The 17,419-nt window shown below is 32.5% G+C and overlaps 1 protein-coding gene across 3 annotated transcripts in view; it reads left to right on the top strand.

Moving 5' to 3' along the window:
* LOC144842937 (neuroligin-4, Y-linked-like) overlaps window positions 1–17,419 on the top strand; it is a 57,622-nt gene that overhangs the window by 16,925 nt on the left and 23,278 nt on the right. For 2 of the 3 annotated variants that reach the window (XM_078699554.1, XM_078699552.1), the window contains exons 2-3: window positions 9,694–9,806; window positions 12,076–12,694. In XM_078699554.1, coding sequence (XP_078555680.1) covers window positions 12,280–12,694 — 415 coding nt within the window. In that variant the 5' untranslated portion in view covers window positions 9,694–9,806; window positions 12,076–12,279. Of the gene's footprint in view, window positions 1–9,693; window positions 9,807–11,560; window positions 12,695–17,419 lie in introns of those variants that run through there. The other variant, XM_078699553.1, reaches the window with a different exon arrangement.

The following is a 17,419-nucleotide window of genomic DNA, read 5'->3' as shown; positions in this document are numbered from 1 at the left end:
TATTGGACATTCAAATCCAGATGTTATTATCACAAGCCATAATCGCTTTTATCAACGGATTACCGAGATAAATGCGAAGAGGAAAAACACATGCTTTTAAATTACTATCACATATACATCATTAAATCAAATATTTTTAAAACTAGGTTATCCTTCGTCTGATGACATAATATATTTTTCAATCGTGTGCTAAATTTAACAACAAAATTAGAGGCTGTGACAATTCTTGAAAGACTCAAAGCCGATCGAAAATATTTTGTAAATCAACAATACGGCGTACAATATCTACAAATCTTTTAATCAATCTATGTCCACCTGCCTTCAGTATTGTAAACTAATCTGTAGTTATTATTTGAATATTCGATGAAGGGAAAAAACCGTTTGCCGTTTCCTTTGTAATAATTGACAGATTACCAACAACAGTAGAAATGACATAAACATAATATTGATAAACAGTTTAAAAAGAACACTTTGTATGTCAAAACTCTTTTTAAAGGGAGAAACATTACTCTATGATAAAAAGTCTATATTTATCAGTTATCATAATCATCCATGATTACTATTTGCGTGGTTATTATAATTATCATTTTTAATATTATCATAATATTTGCGCCACCATTCTTTCTCCCCATCCTTATTTTTAGAATCTTCATCTTCGTTATTTAATTTATATCATCGTTTCTGTCGTAATCATTGTCATTATTCTCATTACGTCATTGTCATTATTTCATCTTCATTTCCAACATGAATGACCTCAATGTCACTGTTTTCGAGGTTAGTGAAAAGTAACATACCGTATACCCTGTTCTCTGTTTAGAGCGCATCAGTGTTCCGCTCTGGATAACCACATTTTCTAACAACATTTTACTTATTTATTATTGTTTTTTTTTATTCGGTTATAACATATGTGTTTACTTTCATGCATGCTGAGCCGTAACCTAGTTAAACTGAACGTGAGCCTTACTAGACATTACTTTTTCACAAAGGCTTAAGAAAGAAATTGAAATAACTGCATCACTAAACTCGAATGAAAGCTTTTCCAAATAATGGAAAAGCAATTTAAAAGCTGCAACAGTGTAGAACACAATCGTTTGTACAAAGTATACTTTGAAAAGAAATTGACCCATGTGACTTCAATCTAGACAAATCGAATCCAATTTACAAGCCATACAGATAAAAAGACATTTAATAGATATACAATAAAAAGTTAAATGAATATCTGGCCTTTATAGAAAATTAAATTAATGTGAGAATTATCGTTGTGTCTGCAAAAAGCGTAGGCAGGTCGTAAAAATGCCAGTGATTACTGCTATTTTGACGCTAAACAAGAGAATGTACACTTTTAAATACCGTCATTAATCTGTAAACGTTCTAATAAAGATGTTTACTTAGACTAGTGTAAACGTTTATGTATTTTAATTGTGTTTTTAAGTAAACCATCCATCCGTTTGAGTTTATATAGGATGAAGATAGAACATCGAAAAATAATATTTTGCTAGAATTTAAACGAGGCACATATTACAAGTCAAAGAAAGTAGTATTGAAACTTTGTTAGTCTATGTTCTAGACTGTTTCTACTTAATATTAGTAAAACAATTAATATTTTGGCACTTATAGCGTTTCATACGTATAATGCTTGAACTAAGACACTCATTTTCCAGACAGAAATTGAAAGGCCGACTGGTCGACTAACATAAAAAGGAAAATTAAATACAGACTTGGGGCTAGTCTACAACCTTGTAGATATTATTGTGATATCGATATGCTTGGGCTTGGTAAGACTAAGTCGGTCTACATTAGATGTTACCAAACAACGAAATGATCGTAAATTATTGTTACTATTGCCAACAGGCTTTTGAGCTTGTTTAATATGAAAATATTCGCCGTAACAATTAATAAGATATATTGCATTATTATACTAAGCGATCAATTGATTGCTCGTAAATCAAATGAAGGTATGAGCACTAATTAGAAAAATAACAATCTTTGACAAAAATACCGGTAATTACTTCGTTGTTCCTTATATTTGTAATTTTATACAAACAAAACTTTCTTTTTGAGGTTTTACAATTTAAAAATATTACAATAAACCTAATAACTATATATTATATTGCTGACACTAATATGTAAACTACAATAGTGTTCGAAATATGCATTGTTCGACATAAACATTTGTTCTGTGTAATAAACGTTTATTTATCGTATATATAATATAAAAATACTTGTCAGCTTGTATTTGTCGTGTTATTTTCTCAACGAATGGTTTATCTGAAATAGTCAACGTGTTTAAAATGTTATGGTGACTTTTTAAAAAGTATGTATATAGTATTTCGGAATTCAGATTTTTTAAGTGAGTGTTACGTTCTTATTTTCTAATAATCTTCGAAAAAATACAGCGACTTCGTTCTTGCTTCTAACTGCATCTCTTTTCATTTTACATTTTGGTGAGCCACTTTACATTTCTTCATATGGAATTTGAACTCTTTTCTTTTTATATTTGTTTTGTTATGTATTTGTTCTTTTCTGACGAAATGAATGAAATGAAATGTGGAATAGTATGACTGTTACACAACGTCGTCTGAAATACTCATAAGTTGCTCTGCTTATTTAAATTGTCTGATGTTTAGTTCAGTATGTCAAGACATTAAGGCTGCTAACTGAATGTGTCTCTTTAGGATGACTATAACCTATGAGACTATAAGAGATGGTCTGACAAGCTAATAAGTTACCTATAGTGCGATGTAGGCCAGGCGGAAGATGTATTGAATTTTAACAATTAGAGATACCTAGTAGTCGTAATAGAACTTCTTGTGAGTTAATCATTAGAGAGTTTTCTTTCTATATGCCAATGCTTTTGTGACTTATTTTGTCACTGTACTTATGTGGCATCGTTCAACATTAAAATGCGCCCTAAATTAAATAATACCTATACAATACAGGAGAAAGTTGGCGGGAGCTGAGTCATCGAAAAAGTTTCGAGACTAAGTGATTATTATTGTCCAAATTGGCAAATAAATTGGTCTCCTCCAATAATTCAACCTAATCACCAACCCCCTCATCACAAATCTCACAGTTCCTACAAATAGAGCGAATCGGATTTAGTAAAATGATATCTTCGTGTGAGTTGATTTACTGTATGTAAAGATTGAGGAAAAGATTTCCTCTGAAATTTACAGATTAGAGATATCATCAAAGAAGACAGACTCTTAACTAGAATGAACATTCTTTTCTAAAAAAAATTAACAAGCTTAAATTGTCAATTCACTCGGCAAATGAGTGGTTTAAATGAACCCTAAGTAAACGTAAAATTACTGTATAATATTCAATTCGATTGAATTGATATAACTCGCTTATACTTGTATAATTTGAAGAAAAGTTCTGTTTGAAGTTCTTGCTAATTATTTCAACATAACACAACTCACTAAACAACTTGGGGCAATAGTCCAGTATACAATGGCTAGCTCAATAGTAATAATGCATAATTATAATGTAAAAACAATCAAATATCGGTACTTAAATCGTTAGTTCTAGAATTTGTTATATAGCTTGTCGCCATTTACCTGAGCGTTCGATATCTGTTCGAGAAATAACATTGTCAAGTTAATGGAGATATCGGAGATGAAATATTATTTTAGCAATTACAGTAGATGTTTTCTTTGTTACAAAGCATACATTGATATAAAACTGTTAGATTTGTATGATGAAAGTGATATTGTATTTAACGATTTGAAAAACGAGACAATTGTTAGATAGATTGATAGAAGGTGATTTGATGCTGTTGTAAGAAGGTTTGATATGTCCACAAGTTATCTGAGCTCGCATTCATCATTCCATTTATTGAAACAAGATCCTAAACGTGTATTATGTAATCAACGTGACGCGTGCGTCCGAAACGCAATAATCAACTGCACACTACCAACGCACTGCGTCAGCCTCTGAAAGTCGTTGTAAGAAATAATCAATATAAGGAATGTGATAAAGCATGAACTTATTTTCGTACATACAATCACTGTCGCCATTTTGTGCCTTATTCAACTTTACGCATTAAAAGATTTTTGCCGGATTGATGGAAAAGAGATAACTCAGTAAAACATAAATATCATATTTCTTAAATTCTTCAAAGTTAGTAGGATTTGTGCCGACAGACAGACATGAAACGCTTAACAGAACGAGAATAAAATCAGCATAATTCTCGGTCGTTTTGGAAAATATCGATTGATTTAAAACTGTTTGTTCGTCATCTGAAACACTAATCGCACCTAGGGAACGGAAAGCGATCAACAAAATGAGGGGAAATACAAATAATTTCCTATCACTTATAGCCAATCACAGATTCATAATTGTGACTCCTTAGCGCGCCCGTTGGGAGCACTTTCTGCCTGATCTTAATTGTCCCTGTCCCATAAAGTGAACAGTTATTACGTCAATACTATGGAATACCTAACTCGACCTTTTTTTTGTATTGAATGCTGTGCAAATACGATCATATACATTCGCTACGAGAGTGATGCATCGTGTTTAACAATGATTAGATAATTAAATGAATCCAAGATTATGGAAATACGGGAGCTTGCTGCATAAATTGAAAGTACGCCGCGGCACGCCGCTTCGATAGAAATCATTCGCGTTCACAAACCACAAGAATTATACTGTAATAGTAAGTAATAGAGCGCTGGTCAAATTTTGATTTTATTAATTGTTAAATTAGTTTTTTTTTGTTTTGCGATTTAGTGGTTTGGTGTTTTTTTAAAAGTAAATGTTAGTTTTCCATAGGCCTATATGTTCTTTCATTCATTTAAAATCACATAATTCAATACATTGTATTACGTAAACACACGTGTACATCCACATCAATTATGATTAACAGTTGAATAGCAGAAAACTGTTATAGACCACATTTTTTTCACGGACTCGTGGAAGAACACATTTTCAGTGGTGAACGAGTGTTTTGTACTTTTTCGTAAGTAAATAAAAATTTGAGTATTTCATTTCGTATAGTTGTCCTAACTTCTGCTGAGAAAGGCATTCTATATGAAACATTTTGTCTTTAGTAAAGTTAGAAAGCGAAGCTAATTGAGAAATTAGAAAATTAGAAAGCCTCTTTTTTTTAAACTATTATTTTTAATGTCAATTAACAGACTTTTTATTCATTTTGGTCTTCTGTAATTGATATATTATTTAATTTGTGAAATACCGCACATACTTGGAGGTTTCTAATTTTTTTTTGCAATAGCCTCATTTGTTTTAATGTTTTAAAAAATTATATAAATGCAATTTTCCTGTGTTTATACTATAACAGTATAAATTTGGAGGAAGTTCATATGCATAACCCTTGACCTTTCGGAATTAAAATGATACTTGAGATGTTTACAGTGTGGTTTTGGCAACAGAATGATCTTCTTAAACCAAGTTTAATAAAACAGTTAGAATATAAAATATTATATGTTTGTGATGAAAATGGAAACTGCACATATACAAAATGATAAATCAGAAACATTATAAAAAATCAATATAAAATGTCTGAAATTAAAATTGAATTGCAAAAAAGGTGTGTTAGAATATATTAAACTATATATACTGTACTACTATTTTACTGATAAATATGTCTTTCTAATGGAAGTTTGCTGTGGTGTATACGTTTTTCACACTTATAGAAATAATGTTAGTCGTTTTCTTGGTTAAGAAATAACATATACATACAATGTTGTGAACATTTATAACTGCAGTTTTTTTTATTACTGTGAATAGAGAAGTAGGCCTAGCGTTTTGTAGTAGACTTTAAGCTTAAATGTGATCAGCTCTGTCTTCTTAAATTGATCACATAGAAGGCATCATGAAAGATGTTTGGTAAGACGTCTAAATTAAACATAAATTGTAAGATCCTTCTTGTCTGAGTGGTTGTTAAACCGTGTATGCTTAAAGTATGCTCGAGCCCTGATACGTGTGTTATGAGTTAGCTGTCAATTTAAAATACATGCTGCGCACGCTCATCATATATGAGCATGCGTAGAAATGAATGTTTTCAAAACTTGATATTATGCGCCTATGTCATGAAAAGGTCTCTACAAGTTAAAGGATGCACTATGCCACCAAAAAACACTGCCATGGAAAACTGTTCTACAAAGTGAATTGTGAATTGTACTCTATTCCTACAATTCATGCATACACGCTAGCATGCATTGCTAATTTAAAACTTGCACTACTTATGGTTACATGGTACAAGTCATTTGCTGACTTGTAGGAAAAGGCGACAAAATACACACTCGACACTACTGATTTGAGTCTTACGAATTGAATAAATTTCAATAGATAATAGTCATGTATAGGACATTTACCAGTGCTCGATCAGCATGTAGAAAATGTAATTTTTATTAACGCCCTTCACTCTGTTGAGGCCTTCGGAAAACCACTTTAAATTCATTGCCTCGGATGTTCTCACTATTCGTTATTTTCAATTACTGTTACATAAGTGTCAATGCAATAGACACGTGACCAGTTACAATCTGAAAAAAAATATATAAAAACGAGACAGATTTTTGAATAATATAAATATAGAGACTGTATTAACAGATTTATTGAATGATTCTCCAGACAGTACAGATGTGCATTTTAAAGGCCAAATTTAAATGTAAAAATCGTTTCATGGTTCAAATACAAAATAAATATGCGTGTCAAGTGTTTTTTCGATTATATACAATTATTTGGAAAACAAAGGTGCCTATTAACCCACTGCAGTACGCCTAGACTTCCACCTATATCACCTGATATCATACTTTAATAATCTTACCATGAGACAGGCGCCACATGTGTTGCTGTATTATTCCCGAAGTATTCTCACACAAGCAAAGTATATCTAATCTTTAAAATGTGTTGCCAACGGGTACTCCATACAAATTGTGTTTCTTTACAATCAGGATGTATCATAGGAATATTTGGTAATACAGCGTCCCATGTGATCTGACTGTGTCAGGTATGGTTTATATCTCTATGCTTAGATTAAGGGTATAGGTTATGGTCCATGATACTAGGCGATGTATATGTGAACCTGGAGAAATATAGGATAGAGAAGGCCCACCGAGAATCGGGTGTTGTTTTGATACATGTAGACATTCCCTCGTATATAAAATAGTTAGCTATAATATATAGTTGTAATTCATCATTTCTCACCACTGATAGTCTGACACGTCAGTATGTATGATTAGAAGTTGATTAGAATGCATGTAGTGATTAACGGTATGAATACTGTTTCTTAACAGACTATAGAAAATGTATTAGGGTGAAAGTTATGTGCTATTGCTTTGTGTTATAATGCTCGTATCGTATGTATAGGCCTTATAATTAGACCTATCATACGCTAAATGCATGGCGCTTTACATATTAACTAGATAATTTATAATTTTTTTTGTTCAAAATTTGTTTAAGTTACACTTTCCAAATACTTATTAATGTGGAAAATCGCTCATTATAATTTCCAAATGATATAAGTATATACTGTAGACCTGGTTTAGTTAGGGATTGTCGGAATTTTTTTATAAAACGCCCTCTATGTTAAAGTTTGCTAAGTTTGAAAATGACTTAATTAAATACTTCATTAGTTGATTTATTGATCAAAATCCAATTTCCAACCAAATATTTTTTAAACATATAAGCTGTGTGTACGCTGTCGCCATTTGTTTCTTGAAAGCGCCCTCTATATCAAAATACATATATTCACATGAATACATTATTATGTTGCCATTATATATGTCGATATTTTATTCTGATTTCTTGTGGTGCTGCATTATTTTAGACGGACAGTTCGATATAAAACCATTTGAAGGAGTTTAACTTTAATTTTTAAAGTAATAATAGGCTTTATGTATCATTACTATTCCTGTAGTTACAACACAAGCCGATACAAAACAGGCGATAATAATTGTTTTATTTTTTAGCAGTAAAAGTGTTAATATAATGTTGTTATACCAGCGTAGTATACTTATGTTGGAGACGTACAACGTTAAAGATTGTTTTTTTCGCATTATATAAGCATGTCACGTGGTCTGTACAATTCCTGAATAGTAGTAGAATGGAATCGCCTTAAAGTGCGTTAAATAGATATTTACCATTGCAATTTGCTCGATTTGTATCCGTCAATCTAATTTTGTATAGAACCATACATAAAATCCAATAATATAGCAAGTTCATTAGATCCACAGGAACACTAACACAATACTCAACTATTGTTAAAAATATGTTTCTTAGTCATTAATGATTACTATTCTTACGGCAAGTAATATATAAAAATAGAATATCGATTAGGCCGAACAACAAAATGAATGCAGTTACTATCGTGTATATTTTTATTTATTATAATTATGCATGATATGCTGATGACAAATTGCATAAACACATTTATTGTGGTTATTTGTGTTTATATCGTAGGTCTTGAATTGTTTTTACTGGTTTACTACGACGTTTATTTGCGACTTTGCGGGTGGGTGCTTCTATTACAGTTCCATTCCACTGTAGCACTTATTATTCGATTGATTGATTATATATTTAAGTGAATTTCCGGAGCAAGATATGCCTGTAAGAAAAATACTAAGTAGTAGGGCTATAATTGGATTTGGGTAAGTTTTAATGTTCACAATTAAAATGAATATAGATTTTCTTAAATTAACTTTAAAAAGAACAACAAAACAACGTTTCGTTCCTTTTCGATTATGTGTTGGTGGTCTACGCTTAATACACGGTAGAGTTACTTTATACGGTATGAGTTATCATAATCATGTTTACACACAAAATATTTGATATTGATTTAAATATTATCGTATATTTATATATAAGGATTTCATACATATAGAGAACTGTGTTAGGATCAATATTATGAATTGTATCCTTGGAAACAATAAAGTACACGATTTAATTGCTTGTGTTATTAATAAATGACATTGATGGATTGAAGAAAAATGACTGAGTGAATTTTATAGACATATTATAATATATCTCTGAATTAAGTTTTTTTTAAATAAAAGGCATATATCCAGCCAGTCGGGAAAGAGAACATTTTGTTACCCGACCCCCACACATTTCGACAGCAACGTTCCTCTAATATTATCTGCAATTGTCGAAATAAACTGTTATTTCGACAGTTACAGTGCTATAACCATGTTATTGTATCATCTAGGGTTTATTTTCTGAAATGTTATACTGTTACGACTATCCCCTGTGCCACCCCCCCCCCCCCCACCCCACACTTTTATGCTAGGATATGATCCATCATCTCGTGATTGGTCATCTTAAATACGCCCTGGCGTCCCACGTTTTATTCCTAGTGCGAAAAACGATTTCTGTCAAAACTATGAGACAGTAGGCCAAAATAGAATATCTTATCGTGTGTGTATGTACATACTTGTGTTCTAAGCATATTTACTGGATTTCCCATATAAGAAATGCATTTAATAGTATTTAGGGTGTTCCAATCTCCTTCTCTGGTCATTTATCTTAAAGGGTTGGTATTTTATGGTATTTGATTTGTAAAGAATTATTTGTTTTCTCTGAAAAAATATCTACTTAATGAATGTTAAAATAGGAATAGAATGTTATTACTTCAGTTACTGCTACCGTTTTACTAAAGGTTATTTTGACTTCTAATGTTCACCAAAGCTCCAGGACAGATGTTACACTATCTAAAATGACCTTTTCTTTTTACAGTTCAGATGTCAGAAAAAAAACGAATCTTCTTTACGTGATCCGTCGCATGTTTAAAGTAATATTGTAATAATGCATCAGCGATGAGCTCTGCTGTTCATGAATTATTTATATAGGTAGGTGTACTTTTGTATGCAAGTGTTATTAATTTATAAATTAAATATTTTATGAGATATTCACGAAACTCACGGATATAATATAATAACGTAAGCTAAACATAGATCTATATTATGCGTTTATGAATAAACTTATTATTTATGGTATTTTATTCAAACAAATTTAAATAATTAAAGATAATTTAAAAGAGACACAATACGTGCTTAATGCGGATAATCTAAAGCGATTATCTTAAAACAAATTAAATTTGAAATATAAATTAAACAAGAATCATACAGCATTTTTATTTGTCCAAGGGAGAAAGTGGTTGCCAACATATTCACTTATGGTGTCATGTCTAAGAACGAGAAACTGCGGTACTGTTTCATGTCAAGCTAAGGCCCATCCATATCACACATGTTTCACGGTCCAAGTTAAAAATAAGATTCAAATTCAATAAAAGGTCTCAGATTGAATATCACATATAAAAACTTAATGTCAGGCCTTACAAGCAATGATTTGCATACATTGATATATTCAATTGTTAATATTTTCAGTGTCCGAAATTCGTCACTACAATTTTTGGTTAATTATTACCAAAATCAATCGTTTTAGGCTTAGCACGTACATTTCACAATGTTCAGAAAGTTACTCCGAAGAATTACAGTTTTCGAGGATAGATCTCTGAAATGTCGATCCAATACATATTACAATTTATGTGAGTAGAATGTCCCAGATAACCCATCTGCGTACTCTTTATTCTTTCTAGTAAACAGTGTAGACTAAAAAAATATGTTGTATTTGCTCTATGCAAGATATGTAAACTTGCGACTAAATAATATGTATGAATGTATATATATATATATATATATCATATATTCCAATTTACGTGAGTACATCAATTCATTCATTTCCCAGATAAGCTTTTGGATTTTCTTTCATCCAACAAAATACTCCTGCTCAATGAACCGTGCCTTTTTCATCTTATTCCTCATCTCTGTTTGAAAAGTGACTTGTAATCCATAATCTCTACTGATACGTCATACTTTACTATCATCAATGTGAACACTTTACAATGAACTCTTCTGTTTTAAAGAACAAGTAACATTTCTCGAATCTCCGCGTTTCTAAATGACCTTGATTCGGAGCGCTCTCCTTTTTTTGATTGTCCAAGCCATTCCGAGAGAAAAAACACCAATCGAAGACTCAGGAGCACCGTTAAAGAGGCTATAACTTCTCGCGAAGTCGAAGTCAAATGTTGAGCCTACATTTTTCTTCTATGTCTACTTTGCAAATAACATTAATCCATGCTAACCTACCACACATTCCAAACAGATACTACAGTAATTCTATTTCTTATGACGTTTTGTACATAATTTAAAACAAATTTGTACGCGAATATATGACGTCAGTTTGCGATAAAGATATATACTAAGAACGCGTTGTGGTTTCCATTTTCTACACCTGTCTCAATCAATAAAAATAAGAAAATGTCGTCATGAGTGTATCTATTTCTGCAGACTCACATGCACTATAGATCATTCCATTACCTGACATTATTGACATAAAACTACTTTTTTGTACACTTCACATTTGTGTCATCTAAAGTTATAGAAATGTCGCAAGTGATTAGAAATTCTTTTGTCATTACCTTAGCCCAATTAGCATGTGAACAATACTATGCAAAACCTCTTTCATTTTGTAGGCAGATTATAACATAACAAATTTGATGAATGATAATTGCGAAGATTTCATGTCTATTAGTTATCGTCTGTCTGTAATGAGTTTGTAATTTGCCGTCTATTGATAATTAACGTGTATATAGCCAGTATAGTTGGTATAAATGGTATTGTCTTTATTTAATTTGATCACGTGAAACACTTGGTCATTCAGAGTGTACATCATGTCAGTTCAAACAACATCGTCGTGAACGATATGGATGTATCTCTCGACAACTAATAACAGATTTGGGCCGCATTTTATCACCGGCAACACTTCACAGTTTAACGGCGTACGATGTTAGAAAACTACTTCGAGGGTAATTACATCATCTGCCGTATCGTCTGCCGAGTTTGATCGAACCTCACTCGTTGGTTGAATTCATAAAGCATGCGCCCTCACTGACAATATTGATTGAATTGTGATTGTTGTATTTACGTTTGATAGGGTTACCGATAGTAGTAGGAGTTGTAGATGCTTCTTGCACTCCAGGAATTATTCACCGCATGGTTCATTAGCTCTCGCTCGCACTTAAATTGATTACAGTTCTTTTTTTTATATATTCCACAGCCTCGTTAGCAGTCCACCAAAATGGTAGGCACGACAGTTATTAAGTCAGACGTAGAGAAGTTGTGACATATTCCAGTGATATGTAACAAGTAGTTGAAGTTTCTTGTACATACACAACTGTTTTATTCCACGCTTCCTTTTTTAAAATTGCTGAACCGCTAATCACTATTGTTTTACTATATAGTGGCAAGGAATATTCTCACCATGTGGTGTTGTGTTATCCAGTGTATAACCGTTTTGATCATACTCACAGCTGTAGTTTCAACACGTGTAGTTGTTTGCAGTGACGGTTACGGAGTTGTAAATACAACATTTGGAAGGTTACGCGGCCTCCGCGTAAAACCAGCGTCGGAAGAGATATCGGAAATATACCAATTTCTAGGTATACCGTACGCCGCCCCACCAACAGGACGACGACGATTCAGTGCACCGGAAAGTCCTGTAAAATGGGAGCAGCGTGATGCCTTTAATTTTGGGCCTGCTTGTCCACAATCGTTCGAAATTACACCGGGTATGACACCTCGAAAGAAAAGACAACTAGAAAATTTAAGACCCTTTGTAAAGAACATTTCAGAGGATTGCCTATATTTAAACGTGTATACACCGTCGATAAATCCAGGTAAGTTATTTTTTAAAACGCTATTGATTAGCACATTCTTAATTAGTGCAGTATCTTGTCATTTATAACGAGTCACTTGTCGTAGTTATTAAACTAAGCTGAATTGTGTATGTTAGCACCGTGTTCGTAGTAATGACATTTTTTAAGCCAAAATATACATTTTCTTTAGATGAGACATTGATGGAGTTTTCACCTTTTCAAATTTTCACAGTTTTAATACAAATAATAGTCTCTTTTCATCTTACTCAATGTTTCCTTCAAACACGTGATACAACACTCTCGTAATTAGTATTGCTTTATAGAAAGTATAGAATCTTCTCATGTTGTGTAGGAAAATATGGAAATATGAATGAAATGAAATCATGATATGGGATGGAATTAGGGAAGAATTCACTCTTCCCTGGATGGAATAATTAAAAATACGAAATTAACGTCTAGGCCTAGAAAGCAAACACAGCAAGCAAACTTCGCAATATATTTAACTTGAGATGTGTGTTCACACTGAAGAACATTGGTAATGTACAGAACTAATCGTTACCGATGACGAACGAAATGACATGTGAAATTAACAATAATTGTTCAGAATAGGTTTACTGTCATTTCTTGTAAAAAGTGGGCAGAATTCGTCAGTAAAAGAACACTTTATACAAAAACTAGTGAATGTTACGTTATACGCACGTGTATAACTTATGTCTCTCTTTGTGCGTCCGCTTCTCCTTGAACAACATGTCGATGCCGTGCCTTTTAACGCCGAATTTGTTAAACCGTATTCCATACTGTTATTAAAACAAAACGTCTGCAATTTTCATAACTAATATCTTTTTTTATAGCTTATTTGATAAACATTATGACATTTAAACAGCAGTTAGTTCATATCTTTTTTTTATAGTGTAAGAATTTACCTATTGCCATGTCGTTACAGATTGAAGTGGTATTTGTTATTTAGAGCCATTTAGAGAGCATTAGTTTTAATATTATTTAAATAGCCTCGTCAAATGACGGGTTTTCGATATTTTCATTATAAACATAGAGGTTTACATAGCGAATCGTGACTGCGTTTTATACATTAATACATTAATGATGCAGTATTTGCCTCGTACGTATTAGAATATATTGATAAACTAAACATATCAATCGCTTAAATCATAAAAAAAAACACGGTGAGCACTGGATTTTAGACATTCGTATCTTTATAATGCTGCTGTTGCGCTATAACGAGATGATTTTAACTGAACAGCAATTTTGTTATCGTAATTTTCTGGCTAACACGTGACCTAGCTTTGCCATTTAGTTTTCTTTTTTTCACTTTTCATTTTAATGTATTTCGAAATAAAAGTAATATCAATTGCTAAAGTGATATCAAAGATTTGTTTGCCTCAGCGAATATTACACTGCGACGGCTAACTTGTATAATGAATAGAAAAACATATAATAGATCATAAAATCATAAATGGAATATAACGCGTTGTGTGTACAAATGATATGGTACACGTGCTTAAATCACATCTGTTGTCTGTGTTGGCTATATCACCGGCGTCCGGCTGCTGCTCACAGGTTCTATAAAGTAGGGTCGATAATTAACGTTCAGTTCTCTTATAAAATTAGGTTCTCTTTGTTAAATACGGTACTACTGTAAAATTGTTTTTGTTGTAAATATGTTGCATTGTAAAATGGTTCTCTTGTAAATTAGGTGTTCTTGTATAATTATTGTTTTAAGTTATATAGATTGTAAAATTGGTTCTCTTGTCAAATTGTTATTTTCTAAAATTAGTTCATCATGTTAAGTTAGAATCTTCTATAGATTGTAAATTAAATGGTCTGGCACATAATGAAATATCACTGAAAATCGTAGACCTTGTGCATTTTTATTATTCAGCTTTAACTTAGCTAGAAACATCATCGAAATTTCGTGAGTGTTAGTTATGGCATTTCCCAATTCCCACCTCACAGATTCAATACACTGAAACCAATGATGTAAAAATCTTAATACGGTAAATAGTACTAGTACTAGTGCGTGCAGGTGTGACTATAACCACCATACGTGCTATGCAATAATGCGATACACATATCTGTTATTTCGCTGTTGTCGGATACATTGCAAACTATCTATCAAGTCGTAATTTCAGACATATGCACGTCAATATGTTCCTCTCTCTCCTTTGAATATATTATCTGAATCTGATGATTAATAATAATAGCTAATTGAATGATTATCGACTTTGAATATGTATGATATTGATATTCAAAAAATACAAATGCAATTTCTGAACCATAATGTAACTTGTCAATATTTTGACTAAGAAGAATTTTTCTGCGATTTAATTGAATGGTCTCAAATGTCTGCCAGTATCAGAGATTACATTAATTTCTGAATAGGAGAAAGAAGCCCTAGTAATACAAAAAAAATAAAGTCACAACCTCCAACCCCCATAAAAAAAAAACCAATTGTTTATCTGGAACTATCCTTAGTTGAATATATGTCGCGGCTGACGAGTATAGTGTTTTTTTAGCTAAGACTAAACCACGGAATAATGACAACTTATAACAGCACATTTCTAGTGAAAATAATGGCCTTTTCTCTTGTACAAATGCATCTCAAATACAACTTTGTTAAACTTATAAAATTGAAAAATGAACACACGGCATTATTGCTTCAATCATTCATTTGACAGCAGACGAGAACGGGAACGACGAAGATGAAGAATTTGCGCGCGGAGAGTGATCACCTATCCTCTGTCGTTGATTTACGATGGATATAGAATTAGAATGATGGATATTCTTAATCAGTCAACGAATAAAAAATGGTGAACAGTTATTGATAGAGATAGGGACTGCTTATATGGATACGCTATATCGTTAATTCTTATTGGTCAGTCTATTATATATACACGGACAGGCTAGGCGCCCCCAACGTGACTGATTTATTGCTGGATGTGATTGATATCAAAGGTGTTACGTCCGCATGTAATAGGACATAATTTGGCTACGATAATTAGCCCGCAGTTCGTGCTATATTGCATATGAACTATTTTCAATGGTTTTAAAATCGCAAGTGCGGACATTATATGACATTAATAATCATTATTCATTGTCGATTTTCTATACATTAACTAAAGCTAGTTTAATATCCGATCTTCAAAGCTTTAGGTCCTACGACTTGCGACTCAATTAGTAGAAATGTACGAAAACTGTATCAGCATCGCAAGTGGCTTAACATCTCTCAGTATTATAATATTTAACGTTGATCAAGTTTGACAAAATTCACCAAATGGCTATGTGTATACTATTATAAATTTAAACGGAAAAATAAGAAACTCTATTCGTACAGGTCTGCTGATAAATCGGTGTAAACAGGGAAGATAAGAAATGCGTGAGAAAGACAAAATATCGCTGAACAGAGACTTGACCCCCGGTTTTTATGTTTAATATGCAAACGCCCGACTACCAAGGGGTTTCCATCTCTCTTAATAATATTTTTTTATTTTATGTCTTTAGGCAATGTGGCCAAGGATTACCAATAGTGAATTAATCACTGTCCTGTCAGATAGGTGGTAATCCCCCTGATACAGGGGCTATTTTGTGAACCAGTTCACCGGGGTAACCCCCTACTCTTTTCGAATAATGAACTGGGTTCTTTAAAGTGCACACAGGTTATAAATGTGTACACTGGACCTACGGTTTATAGTCCTTATCCGAGAAGACTTGTTCCACCACCAGAACTAGGAGCGAGTCGGCCTCGAACCCTTGCCGATGTTGTTGGCTCTTTAGGTACGGTAAACGGCGCCCCTGCCTTAACCGCTCGGCCATTTGACTTGACTGAATATACATTCAGTCAAGACACAACCTTGTAGTGAAATAAGTAACCAGCATAGTCATCGAAAAATCAACACAAAGAATTTTTAAAAAAATCACCGCCTTCATAACTAACACCCTTCTTTGTGATTTAGCGCATTGCAGAAATATTATGAATAATTAAATAAATTGAAGATAAAATTGTTTAATTATTAATATTATTATCGTACCACGTATAATACATGCGTTTTGTGAGCTTTTCCGTCCGGTATCAGGATTAATTCAAATAGATAAGTGAGAGACCGTATATTTACGAAATGAAAAGAAGAAAGAATTGCAGCATAGTTATTGATTTATTTTGTTATCATTTTAAACAAATTAGAAACTGACTGTTAAAAATTGTTTCTGGAAGAAAACCGTCGGTGTACTGTACACCTATCCAATCAATTCTATAGAACTACAATTTAACCTTGGAGGTTTTATACCTCCATGGTTTAACCAATCGGATACATTATTGCCCAGCCTTTTAACCAATCAAATACCTAACAATCTGTGCACACTGTTGGCCAATCAAAAGCAGTAATACAATACCGTAGAGGACCACAGTTTAACCAATCGGATAATCAATCTGTTCAAATACCTAACACTCTGCGCACACAGTTGACAAATCAAATCATTATATACGATACATAATTGTATCAACTTTTAACCAATCACATACCTAATAATCTGCGCACACAGTTGACCAATCAAATCATTATATACGATACATACTTGTATAAACTTTTAACCAATCACATACCTAATAATCTGCGCACACAGTTGACCAATCAAATCATTATGTACGATACATACTTGTATAAACCTTTAGCCAATCATACTTCAATTTGACGCAATCTTGCATAATCAATATTTATTTCATCTTCAGAACTA

The sequence above is a fragment of the Antedon bifida genome, chromosome 5 (assembly GCF_963402885.1).
Source record: "Antedon bifida chromosome 5, ecAntBifi1.1, whole genome shotgun sequence".
In the NCBI taxonomy this organism is placed as follows: domain Eukaryota; kingdom Metazoa; phylum Echinodermata; class Crinoidea; order Comatulida; family Antedonidae; genus Antedon; species Antedon bifida.
This window is presented reverse-complemented; position numbering and strand designations above follow the sequence as displayed.